The sequence below is a fragment of the Bufo bufo genome, chromosome 2 (genome assembly GCF_905171765.1).
Source record: "Bufo bufo chromosome 2, aBufBuf1.1, whole genome shotgun sequence".
Classification (NCBI taxonomy): Eukaryota; Metazoa; Chordata; class Amphibia; order Anura; family Bufonidae; genus Bufo; species Bufo bufo.
Genome location: NC_053390.1, coordinates 208502256 through 208518021, shown reverse-complemented (window position 1 = coordinate 208518021; position 15766 = coordinate 208502256). Strand labels below are relative to the sequence as shown.

At 44.9% G+C, this 15766-nt stretch overlaps 1 protein-coding gene across 4 annotated transcripts in view; it reads right to left on the bottom strand.

The window, feature by feature from the left end:
• The window catches only part of CUX2 (cut like homeobox 2), a 534292-nt gene that overhangs the window by 334981 nt on the left and 183545 nt on the right, over positions 1–15766 (bottom strand). For all 4 annotated transcript variants that reach the window (XM_040416060.1, XM_040416062.1, XM_040416061.1 and 1 more), the window contains exons 2-3: positions 9796–9906; positions 6147–6194 (exon numbers count right to left, since the gene is read on the bottom strand). In XM_040416060.1, the coding sequence (XP_040271994.1) occupies positions 6147–6194; positions 9796–9906 (159 nt within the window). The remainder of the gene's footprint in view (positions 1–6146; positions 6195–9795; positions 9907–15766) is intronic.

The window sequence follows — 15766 nt, the reverse complement described above, 5'->3', positions numbered from 1 at the left end:
CCTATATGGAAACCACTGACTTCCCAGGGAGTTGCCCCAGCTACACAACAAACCCTGCACATTGAGTCCCTGTAAGATAATTATCATGTATGGATTGGGCTGAGCTTGAGGCGTGGCTTACTATTGTTCAGGCCCCCCAGAGCGTTTTGCTTGGGGGACACATGGGGGCAATGACACCATTAATATGTGTATTTTAGTATGGTTTTGCTCGTTTTTCTCTTCTTCCCCCCCTCCCTTTTCTTGCTTTCCTGCTCTTTTATTTCAAGTTTACATGAAAGGGTTAAGTTCTGTCAGAATCAGCTGGTTTTAGCCAGTCTCACCTGAGCCTTGGATGTCAAGCAGGGATCCTCTCTGATTGGTGCAGCTGGTTGCTGGGGGAGATTTCTGGACAGCTGATTGGTGTGGATGCCAGCGGCCGGAAAGTATGGTCCTTAAAAAGAAAGTTTCGGCGGCGCTTCTGGGCCAGTTTTATCAAGAACGGATCGTCGCCCCGCCCTCCCTGCCTATTCTTATGCTTTATGTCGCTTTGCTTTATTAGAGGGGCTGTATCACTCAGCTATTACTTAGTGGATTTCGGTAATTATTGGAATTTTTAATGGTAATTTATTTAATGAATTTGAAGTTGTAATTATTATTATTTACCCTTAATAAAGCATTGCGGCTATTTTTAATCCAACACAAGGTGTCATGTGATTATTTTATTAATTAATAGGGTTTAGTTAAGTCTGAAAGGGGTCATTTGCCTCCATGTCTGCTTTTGGGCTTTTCAAATATACTTAGCTCACATGAACATTGCACCGCACTGTATTGTGTACTACCATACATCAATATTGTAGGCCATTAATACTGAATCATTGGGGTCTGAATTCCAAGTCCCCCACCAATCATCACAGTAAAAGAAGCTCCTGAGTTCTTGTAAGTCATGTACCCCGTTTTTTGTTTTGTTTACACAGACACAATGGCTCCTCCATATGATGGCTGTGCAGGACACAGCATCTTGTCCTGTTTAACCACCTCCCGTCCGCCCATAGACTATAAACATCCGGGAGGTGGTTCTCTATTTCTGAATGGACGTTCCAGAACGTCCGTTCAGAAACTGCAGCTGCATGCTAATTGTGCAGCTGCTGATCGGGTTGCCCGCTGTCAGTGACAGCAGGGCAACCCAGAGAGAAGGCAGGGACAGTGCCCAGGTGTCCCTGCCTTCTGGATCGCTGCATACACACCTCACCGAGCGCTGTGTATGCAGAGCAGGAAGCGCTATGCGCTTCCTGTTCCGGCCCGGCGGTCATGTGACCGCCGGGACCGGAGAGTGCAGGAGCTGTGTGAGGTCTTTCACAGACCTCGATCAGCCCTGCACTGAGGCTGTACAGCGCTGTATTGCACTGTACAGCCTCTCTGGGGGGTGCATTTCTCCTGTAACTGGGGATACTATGTCAGCCCCAGTTACAGGAGAAATCAACAGTGAAAGAAAAAAGAAAAAGTGAAGTACCGTATTTTTCGCCACATAAGACGCACTTTTCCCCCAGCATTGCCCCTGCGTCTTATGGGGCGAATGCTGACAGTTTAACATCGCTGGATGCGATGTACGAGCGAGCGGGGGCCGGGGGAGGGACTGGGAGGAGGACCTGGGGGCCGGCAATAGCGGCGGGGCGGTGCAGTCAGTGTACTATAGCCCCGCCGCTCTGGTATACTAATATAAAATGTCTTATTCAATTTAAAATTATTACACATGCCCCCTCACTCCTAATAGTACCTTACATCCTAATAGCTTCTGTACAATGCCGGCAGGCAGGCAGGACGGGCAGCAGCGTAACTCCCTGATGTCACGTGCCTGAGTCGTCCTACTTTATGAATGAAGCAGGCGGCCCAGGCAAATGACGTCAGTGAGTGACGCGCCGACCGCCCGGCCTGCCGGCATTGTACAGAAGGTATTAGGATGTAAGGTACTATTAGGAGTGTAGGGGCATGTGTAATAATTTTTAATTGAATAAGACATTTTATATTTGTATACTGGGGGGGGGGGGGGGGGCTGATCTGTGGATAACATCCGTGGATGGCACAGTTAAGGGGTGGGGGGGGGGTCTGTGGAGGCCACTGTTATGGGGTGGGGGGTCTGTGGGTGGCACATATATAACAGTGCCAGCCACAGATCCCCCATGTAACAGTGCCAGCCACAGATCCCCCCTGTAACAGTGCCATCCACAGATCCCCCCTGTAACAGTGCCAGCCACAGATCCCCCCTGTAACAGTGCCAGCCACAGATCCCCCTGTAACAGTGTCCGTCATCCACAGATCCCCCCATAAGTGTCCGTCATCCACAGATCCCCCCTGTAATAGTGTCCGTCATCCACAGATCCCCCCTGTAACAGTGTCCGTCATCCACAGATCCCCCCTGTAACAGTGTCCGTCATCCACAGATCCCCCCTGTAACAGTGTCCATCATTCACAGATCCCCCCTGTAACAGTGTCCGTCATCCACAGATCCCCCCATAACAGTGTCCGTCATCCACAGATCCCCCCAAAACAGTGTCCGTCATCCACAGATCCCCCCATAACAGTGTCCGTCATCCACAGATCCCCCCATAACAGTGTCCGTCATCCACAGATCCCCCCATAACAGTGTCCGTCAATCCTGAGGGAGCAGGTCTGGCTCTGTGCACTGGACGTCACTGTGGGCTGTGCTGGTTGAAGTGACAAGCCAACGCCCCCTGCACTGCCGATCTACTGACTGAGCTGTCTGCCCTGTGTCTCCTCCCACTGGATTCTTCATCACAGGTTAACCCCTTCTACCATCAGCTGCACAGACTCAGGGCTGGAGGCTCTGCCTCAGTTACTGAGCAGATCCAGGGTTTCTTTCCTCTGTACTCTTCTGCTGGCTGTGAGGAAGTGTCTGCAGAGCACTGCACAAGGACAGGTAGGGGTAAGATCCTGTGTGTATCAGCAATGTCATTGTACTGTACAGTTGGGACTTATAGTCCCACACATACAACATGAGTATCCCAGCAGTCAGACTGCAGACAGGGCAGGGATTTTTTTCACTCCCTTTGCAGAGCAGGGGGAGAGGAAGTCAGTCTTCGTTGACACTCACAAATATTCATGAGGAAAACCTCAGAGTTTGTTGTTACACGCCCCCACAACTCTGGGACTGCATGTCAACAAAGGGGCCAGAACAGAACTAGGGAAAAAAGTAAATCGAATTTTTGGCCTCAAACCTGCTTAGCTTATGTATATATTGCTCACCATCAGATGTACAGTGCTCTATTGTTTTTACATAACTAGGACAACCCCTTTAAGCAATGCCCAGTACCAATAAAGATCTTAAAGGGAACCTGTCACCTGGATTTTGTGTATAGAGCTGAGGACATGGGTTGCAAGATGGCCGCTAGCACATCCGCAATACCCAGTCCCCATAGCTCTGTGTGCTTTTATTGTGTAAAAAAACCGATTCGATACATATGCAAATTAACATAAAAGAGTCATATCTCATTTGTGTGACGAGAGAAGAGTCATATTTTCAAGCTCTGACTCATCTCAGGTTAATTTGCATATCTATCAAATCGTTTTTTTTACACAATAAAAGCACACAGAGCTATGGGGACTGGGTATTGCGGATGTGCTAGTGGCGATCTAGCAACCCATGTCCTCAGCTCTATACCCAAAATCCAGGTGACAGGTTCCCTTTAAGTTCAGCATGCCATGCATCTTTCCTTCCCGACAACTGCCTGCTCATGAGTGTTGGAGAAAGCTGCATTTATAGTACATCCCCATCACTGTACGGGGTCAGCAATCGCTAGTGGAATCACTCATCTTTATACAGATTCATTGTTTCTGGCAGCAGATAGATGTTTACACAGCACGATCTTCTGCTCACAAACGATGATTGAGGTGTCCAAACCAAAGATCATTTCACCTGATGACCAAGCATTTTGCTTGTTCATTGAGTGATCTACCTATCCTCTTGATAGGTCATCAGTATCTGATCAGTGGGGGTCTGATACCTGACCTACACTGCCAATTAGCAGTTTGAGAAAGACCCACTACTCCTGTGAGCACCCCAGCCTTCTCACAGCTTTCCCTCGGCCAGTGATGACACATTCATTGGTCACGTGGCCTAGGCACAGCTCAGTCCCATTCAAGTGAATGTACCTGAGTTGCAATACCAAGCACAGCCAAATTACAATGTACAGTGCTGTGCTTGGTAAGCTGCGAGAAGGCCGCAGCACTCACAGGAGCGCCGGTGCCTTCTTAAACAACTGATTGGTGGGGGTCCCAGGTGTCAGACCCCCACCAATCAGATACTGATGACCAATCCAGAGGATAGGTCATCAGTTAAAAAGTTTTGGAAAACGTCTTTAGAACTATTAAAGGAGCAGATTTAATGGCATTATGCAATTATCAAGCAAATAAAAAGCAACATATTCACACTGGGAAAACGACCCTTTTTATATTTTTTCTGGGCAATTACAGTCCGTGAATTAACATAACAAAACCTGTAATTGTGATGTTTTCAGCCTTGTATCAGACTAGAAAAAAAAGTATATTTAAAATAATGATTATAATATATAGAGGTAATTAATTGTACTTTTTTCCTTTACAGTCTAGTCAGCTTAATTTTACCTTTTCAGCTAATAATGAGAAAATAATTTTTGTGCTCTGGGGGTTAATGATATGTAACTGCAAGAGCTGCTAATTGCCTGTTGCAAACCATTCATCAAAATTCACATCTGTGCTATTTGATTATGTTTGCTAAATTATTGCTTTGAATTATCTTTTGTAAAGCAACTTTTGTAATTAGCTGGGCTCGCGTCTTGCTCTGGTTTTTCTATGCAAGGATATTCAAAGTTTGTCCATTTCAAGCAGACTTCATTTATTCTGTCAATTATACAGATGCAGAATGTTCTTTTCTTCAATGCCAGGAAAAATACACACTTCTTTATTTTGACAATCCGGGTAAAAGGAAAAGGGGCGACTTGGTGAGCTTGTGTGTCAGCGCAAACACTGGGATCTGTGTGCTAATGGCTCCACATATCCAAGGACTTCTATTAGTGTCATGCTGAGAATACAGCATGTTCTACTCTGCTTCTTTTTTCAATCCAGATAATTCTATCTGACACCTAGAAGGCTATTTAGATCTTGGTAAATTCCTTAGTTTCAATCAGGGTTTTAAAATATCTTAAAAGATTGATGTAAAACATTATTTTATTACATTAACCATTTTGATTTATTTGTTTGATTTATTGCATATTATAGCTATGCTGGTCCAGCAGACATATAACTGTGTAAAGAGGACTCATATCCAGTTTTAGACTCCATTCCTCCAGTGTTAAACATCCATCACAATTGCACATACACATGTATTTGTTTGAGCAGTCCTGAGAGCTTGATATCATCAGGTATAAATTTACAAACTTTTGACACAAAGCCAATGATGTGCATTGTCCATCACAGCAGCACAGCCTCCTGCTGGCCTTTCTAATGTTCTGTATTAGGGGATGTTCACACGACGGCTTTTACAGCCAAGCAGAAATTCCACCGAAAACCTGTTGGTGGCCGCGTCCTTTCTGCCTCTCATGCATCTCAATGGGAGCACTTCTCTCTCCTCTTTCTAGCGATCGGTAGAGGTGTCAGCACTCAGACCCCCACCAATCAAAACCATGATGGATCAAACTTTTATTTAGTTATTTTTTAAACTCAATTTAATGGCACAGCCATAAAGATTCTTTACTAGAAAATAATCAGAAGTAAAATCATCATGGCTATATTAGCTTCATGAATGAATTAAAACTTACTATAAACTTGCGCTGAAAATTCTACCATGAGGCATTTCATTAAATCCCTTTTCCAAGATATCACATTGAGGGCCTATCTAAAGTTTCAACAGTGCTCCCTCCACCCCACCGTTTCCACATTATATGGGCTGGTAGTTCTGCCGTCCAATATGCCAAGTTTGCTGTGTGCAGCCAAGGGGTGGTCCATGGCACTCAATGCTCAAGGAATAGTCTTCTTCACTGCTCTGACACCATCTGTGCTGATCAGACAGCATCAGGGACCACTCCTAAAGTTTTAGCAGTAATAATTTGCCTAAATGATTATATTAACTCGTTGTATTACTGATATAAAGAAAACAAAGCTCAATGTATTCTTACCTCAGCTTGAAAGCTCTTCAAAACTGGAGCCACAACTTCTCGAATTTCCTAAAAACAAAATAAAGACGTTTCTATAAGAGTAAACTAGACTACACTTTAAGATCTGAGCAGAGTACATTTCGCCACAAGCCATTTTGCTGATGAATTTACTATATAGCTTTCCAGCCTCCAGTACCACATTTACAGATAAAGTGGGCACTGTCCTCAATATGTTACATTTTTCCTCTGTAGTCAAAGGGGTTGTACGGCCTAATGACAAAACTAATTGCAGGCAGCAACGAGTAAAAAAAAAAAGTAAAATAACTAGGGATGAGCAAATCGACTTCGGATGCTTCATCCAAAGTCAATTTGCATAAAACTTCATTTTAATACTGTACGGAGCGGGAGCTCCGTACAGTATTAGAATGTATTGGCTCCGATGAGCCAAAGTTATTACTCCGCGAAGTTTCGCGAGACTTTGTGTAATAACTTTGTGAATTAATTATTACTGTAAAAAACCTTGATACAGAACTCGGGTTCGGTTCCAAGTGATACATACCTTATCCATTTGATTGCAGAGAGGCCGTCACAACCAGCTTGATTGAATTCACCGCACAAAATCTTGCGCAGGGAATTCACTGATGACATCACGTTACACGTCACTCCATGCAAGATTTTGCGCGGTTACTGCAATCAAGATGGCCGCGACAGCCTCTTCGCATGCAAATAGTTGAGGTGACTATGTTTTTTTTTAACCACTATTTCAGAAAAAATAGATTAGTTACTAAGAAGCGCAAAGAAATTTGGCATTGTGGCGAATCAAATTTTTCCTGAAATTTGGATTTTCTTAACACTTGCTCCCGATGGTGCATTCTGGACTGGAAGAGACGGACCCATTCTTGCTCCCAAGACCAACTGCATCCAATCATTGGCCTCGGTGGTCAAGTTTTGCAAAAATGGTACATCACTGCACTAATGTCTTTAACATCCTTAAAGACTTCTGTCATCAGAAACATCGTTATTAAACTGGCTGACTTTAGACATGTGCTAATAGCAGCTGACGGTAATAGTCTTTGTCTCTTCTTTCTATCTGCCTCCATTTTTGTGAAAAATGAACTTTTAATTTATGCAAATAAGCCTCTAGGAGCAATGGGGGTGTGGCCTCTACTCCGAGAGGCTCTGTTCTCCCTCCTCTGGCATAGCCCTCAACATTGTGATTGACAGGGCCAGGCAGGATGATGTGAATACGCAATCAACATGATGGGGGCATGGTCAGAGGAGGGAGAGCCAGAACCCCCACTGATCAGACACTTATCCCCTATTCTGTAGATAAACCTCAGTTGTATATGGGGGCCATCTTATCAGTGACTGACTGCTACCTAGGTATACACACTTAGGCACCATGCACACGACCGTAAATATTCGGTCCGCATCTGATCCACATTTTTTGCAGATCGAATGCGGACCAATTCATTTCTATAGGGCCTCAAAAATGCGGACAGCAAACAGATGTCATCCATGTGCAGTCCGCATCCAAGCGGCTGTGCTGCTAATCCTAGAAGAGTATGCATTTCTACATTGGGGCCGGTGAAAAGTACAGGATCCACATGGACCACATCTGTAGTTTGCTGATCCATGATTTGCGGATCGCAAAACAGATACAGACACGTGCGGGAGGCCTGATAATTATCACTGATAGGACCTCCCCGTGTGCAACTGAGCTCAGAAAGAGAAGAGATTTAAATGAATAAATTACAAGTTTTCAATCTGCTCAGTTCCTCCTGCTCTATAACATTTCACTGCATCTCATTGTACCATATTTTCTTTAAGCCTGCAGACTGTCTTATATCTTCAATGAGCAGAGTACAAGCACTTGGCTATCTCCAGCAGCCCCATAGACTTGTACAGTTGAACATAGTGGCAGCATACATGCGTGTCTGCCACTCCATTCAAATAGGGTAGCACAGGTCCTTGTTGTAGTGATCATCGAGGACAGAAGCCAGTCAGACAATTCTCCCCTAACCTGTGGATAGGGGATAAGTTGTTATAATGGGACAGACTCTATAAATGTATAAATTACAAGTTTTATTGAGCCTTTTCCCATAAAACTATAGATCAATATGCTCAGCTCCTCCTGCTCTATACTGTCATCAGATTGCATTTAGGGTGACAGGTCCTCTTTAATGTCAGTACTTCTGTTTAAATCTGTATGCCATGGTCCTCTTAGTTGTTTTTTGGGCCTAATCTGCAATCTTATTTATGTTTTCCTCCATAATGGTTTCCCAGTGGAAGGACATGCTTATGATATTACAGATATACATTAAATTATTATTGACTAAATGCATGTTTTGCTGATAGCACTGTCTCCTGACTCCACAATATATGCATGCTTTGTTCACCTGAGCGTGCATGTTTATTTTAAGAGGATGTTCAAAAGACGGCTTTTTCAGTGGAATTTTGGCGCTGACAGCAACGCCAAAAGTTTGCCAAAAAGTTTGCCTTCCATCCATCTCCATGGGAGGCAGCGCTGAGGATCATGAAGCTGCTCCATGATCTCCAGCATGGGAAGCAGAAAGGATGCGGCCATCGGCAGGTTTTTGTCAAAATTTTGGTGTGTGGCTGTTAGTGACAAAATGCCGCTGTAAAAACTGCTGTTTGAACATGCCTTAATAGGGAAAGGGAAATATTCCTCTGTCAGACACTTCTACAAGCAGTTTACCTCTTGTGAGGAACAATGGATCACATGTTGATATTAAGTAACCTCCATACACATAACATGACTGGCTAAAATCTACAAAATCTTTAGGATTGGATCAGTTTTCTTTAAGCAGGAATTCCTTCTAGGATATTTACTGCATATCCCCATATCAACCTCTGAGATCCACCCCTATCTCAAGAACACTAATGAGGTACATTAAGAGAGCCGCATATTCAGCCCGCATTTCTGGCTGAGCTCAATGGGGCCCCAAAAGTGGGTCCCTGTGGTGAGACCCGCACCTGTGGATATACCATAAATGGACAACCCCTTTAATGTGTATCAATACCGTTATGAAGGTCAACATTCAGATCTATGGTTCCTAGGATTCATTAAGAAGAGCTTGGAATAAAGATGTCCGATGTCTTAAACTTTAATCATAGATGGCATTTTCCTTGTGTACCAGACATATCCGCACACACGTGAGGTCATATTACAACTTATCATTTATCTTGAATGTCAAAATGTGAAAAATGACTTCAGTGTGAACATGTTGTGCCCAAAGACTTACATACATTCCGCGTATCCAGCACCGGTCTAAATTTAAGACAGCTTCTCCGCTCAAGCCCACTTTTTTAGACCTGACGTGATAACCTTTGCGCAGCAATCTCTGCCAGAAATACGTCTAATATGGGCGTATTTCTGAATGTGAGTGACCCCCTTGATCCCTATCTTTATCTATTACGCTTTCATAAGCAGCCATAACATGATACAAATGCAATACACAGTAATAAGCAACATGACACTTTACAGGATATCAATTTCCGAAATTGTAGCAGCCAATGTAAAGATGCATATTCTACCCCAGGACTATTTTAACTTGAACCAAAAAGGTATTTCACATTTTTGAACCTCCAAACAAATTGTATGTGCAGTCAGTAGGTTAAGCGAGACTCGTAGTATAATGTACCATACCTCCGGGACATTCTTCTTGAACTCCCGGCTGAGTTCAATAAGACGCTTGTGGGAATGCTCGCTCTCTTCCTGCCGTGCAGCCAGCTCCGATGCGAGGGAGTTCAGTTCTTTCTGCAACAAGAAAGGAAAGTTGTTTTTTTTAATATCATACATAACCCACATCATGTCCATGTTCGCAAGCTTCCAATTCGTAGACAAAGCCGCAATATCGACTACAAAGCATGAATTATTTAAGGAAGAAAAGTATGTATTCAATGCAAAATCAGGACAGCTTTTAAATAATGAGAAGCAGCTATAATCAATATCCCTCAGTAAAGTTTCTTTCAAAGGGTTTCAAGGGCCTTAGTTCACCAGTAACTTTTCTGAAGCATTGCGGGATGCAATAACGTGTTCTCAGGGATTTAATGTAAAGGAAGCTTTGCTGCCAGCTAATATATATCAACAGGATGGAATGGATCCAGGCTAGACTTACTTATGCTTAAGTGTTCATAAATAAGGCAGTTAAACATATATATGGCTTTTTAATTTCGGCACAATATGGGAAAATGAACGTGCCCACATACAGCAGACTGACCTCGGAGCACTGTAGATTAAATCATAAGCAGTTCACTGTAAGTGCAAGTAATGCTCTTAGATACCAGGATAGCTTCCAAGAGCCCTGCCCAGATCACTTTGATCAGCCTCTCACAAATAGGATAGGGATATTTCTATAAACTGTCAGAGAGCAAAATGGTCAGACTGTGCCAACCGCACAGAGACTGCGAGACAAGTGCAATTAAGGTGCCAGGACCAACTGATGGTTACGACTTTTACATCAGGTTCACACAGGGCTGTTTAGTGCCGTTTTTGACGTTTTTACCTTTAGCCAAAGCCAGGAATGGGTCTTAGAGGAGAAATATGAAGGAAGGACTAATGCAATGCTACTGGTTCTTTTTATCCACTACCAGTTTTGGCATTACAAAAAACATAAGCATCTATACTGCATTATGTGACCAGCCCGGGTGGAGATGTGCAAGGCCAAGTCCACACAGTACAGTTTTCAAACAGACTTTTTCCTTCACAGCCAGGGCATGTTGGTAATTTATTAATATTTTGGTCTCTCTCTAGGATATGGCTTTAAAAGAATATATTAAAGGGAGCACGAGGGGGCGGGGCCTGGCGCAGCATGGTGTGAGTCGCATGTGAGAGCGCTCCTGCCAAAATCCTGTGTATACAACCTGAGTACCTGTTGTACGCACTCTGGACCGGCACGAGGGACGCACCATTCAGTGGGGATCGAGATGCCATCATCCAGGAAGAGTAAACTAACGCCTAGACCTGAACGGGAGCTTCCCTTCCAACATGCGCGGGAGAGGAGGAAGGGGAAGACCCGCAAGACAGTAGGAGCCGCGGCATAGCAGCGCGGCTCAGCAAGTATGCCCGCACACCGGAGGGAGATAAAGAGTGGCACAGGGAGAATATGGCTCATGATTTCTCGTCCGAAGAGGGAGAGAAGTCCACAGATGATGATGGGCATGACAATGAGTCCTCAGCGAGGCTGCCAACTAGTAAGCAAAAAAAGGTGGCTGGGGATTGACATAACTCCTCTGATAAGGAACCTACCTTGAATTGAAAGATGTCATGATGGTGATTGCAAACTGCAATACCACTCTTAAATCATTATCCCTGCAAGTGGGGAGCTTAAGGGAAGATTTGTCCTTTATTCAGTAGTTCTTTTAAGACTAACACTGGATTTTTTGGCCCTATATGCAGAGACTCCCTGGATTTTAGTAGGGGACTTTAATAATGTACCTGACGAGAACTTAGATAGATGTAGGGTCGCCGGCTCTGGAAGACTTGAAGGCCTTTCATCTCTAAAAAATTTAATAATAGAAGCAGGGCTGTTGGATGTTTGGAGGTTACAGCACCCTGCAGAGCGTAAATACTCATATAGCTCTTCCACTTACTCTTCCCTATCAAGAACTGATCTGGCCCTAGCTAATAACTGTATGTATCCATTGATACAATCGTCGGATTACTTACACAGATCTTTATCGGATCATTCTCCCCTGAAGGTGGATCTTTCCCTGTCTGTAGGTACTAGGCCGGGACCTATTATGTGGAGATGTAACGCTTTTTGGTTGCAGGTCTTGGGAGATATGAAAGACGTTGAGGCAGCACTGCGGGAATATCTTCTTTTTAATGCAGGGACAGCCTCTGTGCACATGACATGGGATGCTATAAAAAGCTTTTTAAGGGGGATATTAATTAAATCTATTTGTAAGCAAAAATCCAAATCAAAGGAGGCGGATACAGCAGCATATGTTTTAGCTCCCTCGGTACTGGCAAGCACACAGTTAAAAATTGCCCAAGAAAATTTTAGATGCCACCTGCTTCAAGTGACGGACAGGAAAAAAATATTCTTTAAGAAACGCCTTTTTGTAGAAGGAGAAAGAGTGGGGCATTTATCAGTCATTTCCAAAGCGCAACAGGGGTCGAATTGCATTACAGAGCTAGTAGATTCTCAAGGGAACAGGAGGACAGGCACTGGGGACATTTTGGATACTCTGGAGGAGTTCTATGCGTCTTTATATACATCTAGGACCTCATGTTCAGAGTTAGAGATAGTGGATTTTCTGGAAGGGATTAACCTGCCCAAATTAGCACCAGAAGCAAAGGCCTCGCTAGAAGCCCCATTGAATTTAGACGAACTGGAGGCAGCATTGAATACCATGGCCAATGATAAAGGGCCAGGTACGGATGGTCTCCCGGTGGAGATCTATAAACGGTTCCAAGGGGTGTAGCTACCTGAGTTACTGAAGGTTTTCCAATACTCATTAGAGATGGGCACTCTCCCCGAATCGATGCAGGAAGCACTTATTATGGTAATACCGAAGCCTGGTAAAGACCCCACACTTCCGGACTCATATAGTCCTATCTCGCTGCTCACGGCTGACATTAAAATACTGGCCAAGGCTTTAGCGATGAGATTGTCTAAAGTGATTTCTAACATAATACATTCAGATCAGAATGGCTTTATGCCCCCAAAATCTACTTCCATTAACATACGCAGAGTATTTTCCAGTCTGCAGTTTGATGCGGATAATAAGGGTGATAGAGCTGTGTTAGGACTGGACGCAGCAAAAGCCTTCGATAGTGTGGAGTGGAGGTATTTATGGTGTACACTACATACAATGGGCTTTGGCCAACATTTTATCGAATGTGTTCAAGTACTATACTCAGACCCGAGAGCGATTTTTAGAGCTAATGGAGGGGAATCATCGACTTTTAGGCTAGCCAGAGGGGCCCGGCAGGGATGCCCACTGTCCCCTTTTCTATTTGCAATAGCGATTGAACCACTAGCAGCAGCAGTGCGTAACTCATCAATAATAAAAGGCTTCCATTATGATCAGATACACAACAAAGTGGTCATGTATGCAGATGACGCTCTGCTGTTTCTAGGGGACACGTCGGTGTCTCTGTCGGAAGCCACGTCTCTGATTGACCGCTTTGGGAAAATGTCTGGTCTGACAATAAATTGGCATAAATCAGCATTGATGTTTCTGGACGGACAGACTTCCTCAGTGATTGCCATAGAGAACAATATACCATGTGTGGACAGTATCAAATATTTAGAGATTCATATTTCACCCTGTCTGTTGGACTTTGAGGAGTTAAACTTAATGCCAATGCTCAGTAAATTCTGACAAATGACCAGAGTGTGGTGTAAGCTGTTCCTGTCCGTAGTGGGAAGAGTTAATTTATAAAAAATGAAAATGATGCCCCAACTCTTATATATATTACATAATGCCCTGGTATGGATATCATTAGAAAAGTTCCAGAAGATAAATATTATTTTTAGAGAACTGGTATGGCGGGGGGTCACCCCAGAATTAAACTGGAAACTCTACAATATACAAAGTCGGCGGGGGGTCTGACTCTGCCTAACCCGTGGATTTACTACCTGGCGGCACTATGCCAGCATTTCAGGGGTTGGATAGACCCAGACATCAGTGACATGACTAGTCGGATATTGCAAAAAAATAATAGGAGGCAAAGACCTCATGTTGGTACTAGAGGGGTCGGGAATGCCATTAGTGGATGAACGGAACCCGCTCATACGGCTCCTGAGTAAAATGTGGGAAAAGGCCAAACAACTGAGGTAACACACTCCCCCCTTTCTGACACTCTGGGAGGTGCCTTATGTCAGCCTGATTACCTCAAGCTTGTCTCACCTGTGGTGGAACAGGGGTGTGGGCCACACTATCCACCCCTTCCTTGCCTCCAACCTGCGTGAGACCTGTCACTGTCTCACATATCCCCCCCCCCTTTGTTCAAGCCCGTGAGGGTGAACACCTGCATAACCACGGGAGGCTGGTGAGAGGGTATCGACCTGGCCTGGACGTGGGGAACAGCCACCCAACCTGCTCTTTGGCTGCTCCCAATAAGAACCGGCCCAGATTGGCTTTACAGCCACACTAAGTAACCCAGTGTCAGCGAGCACTAGCTGCCGCTGACACAGAAAGTTACCGGTTTTTATTTCACTGAGGCCAGGAACCTCGGTGACACGTACCTTCCCTTTGTTCTGCCAGACCCACGCCAGCAGAGCTTGGTTTATCACCAATACCAACATCTTGCCTAACCGAAACTGCCTAAAGGCCTCATGTGCCCATCTCATGGCCAGATATTCTTTTCCTACTCTTTCCCGAGTGATAATGATGCGCTGTCGTATATTTTGATCTCTCTCTCTTTTTAGATCCTCTGGCTCCTGTACATGCACCTCACGTCCTTTCTTGGACTGCTGCAGCTCTTGCCTGAACTGTTCCCAGTCATGGTCATATCCCGACACTTTCTCCTTTGCTTTGCAGGGCTCCTTCAGCAGGGCATGCTTACCCCTACTCGCTTCTTTTACGTGCATCTGGGTCACTTCTTCCTTCTTTCCAGCAGTAGTTACCCCAGCTACTATGGCATTTTTAGAGACCTCTGCTTCTTTAGCGGCTTTTTCCACTTCGGCCGCGGCTCCCTTTGGCTTAACTTTGGTCTCTGTAGCACCTGGGGACTTCACGTCAACCAACACATCGGCCTTAACTTTTTCAGTCTTTGTCTTCTTGAAGTCTCCAGTCTCTTTGACCGCCTTCTCATCCTTCTCGGACATGGCACCATACACTTGCCCTGTTAACCCCTCCCCCTCTTTCTCATCGAGGCAGGAGGCACCAGGGTCTTCAGCAGACTCCTTGTTTTCTGTCATTTTCTCCAGAGGCTCACCCAGGACACTGTTCTCCTTTTGTGGAGGAGTCAGGAGATACAGCCCATCGTAATAGCCCGGATCCGAAAACTGATCGTTCACCTCCTCGTACTTCTTCCCCAGCAGCCTGCTGGCTATTTGGAAGGCCTTGTATGCAGAGGGGACGTCTTCCAGGCCTAGGTTACACGCTTCTACAGGTCCGTGGTCTTCGGCATCCACATCAGCCCCATCAACTGGTTTAGCAGAAGCACCTTCCATCTTCTCTGCCACAGCCAGCACCACAGTGCCACCCTCTCCAGTACCATTTTAACAGGCTCTGTCTTCTTGACGTCTTCCAGAGAACTCTCCTCTTCAGGTTTCTCACCTTCTACCTGCTGCTCGAGAGCAGACTTAGATTTCTCCAACTCATCTTTTAAGCTCATGAGATTTTCCGTCTCTGCTCTGAGTTGCTTGTTCAGCCTCTCCAATTCAGCATGCTCCTCAAGCGCTTCTTCCAGGGCTCTAGCCAAGGAGAGGGCCTTGGTCTCCTTTTCCCAAGCATCAGTCTCTGTTTGGTCACGTTTTTCACCATATCGAGCCGAGATGTATTTCTCTTAAACTAGGAGCCAGTCACACTTCTCCTGTTTCCCCAGGCGCTGAACCACCAACTCAATGTTTTTCCGCAGTTTCTTTTCAGCTTTTTGCACAAGCTTGTGGGAAGTGCCCCGCTTTTGTGCCTCCGGTTCCAGCTGCTCCTTGCTCGGCTCT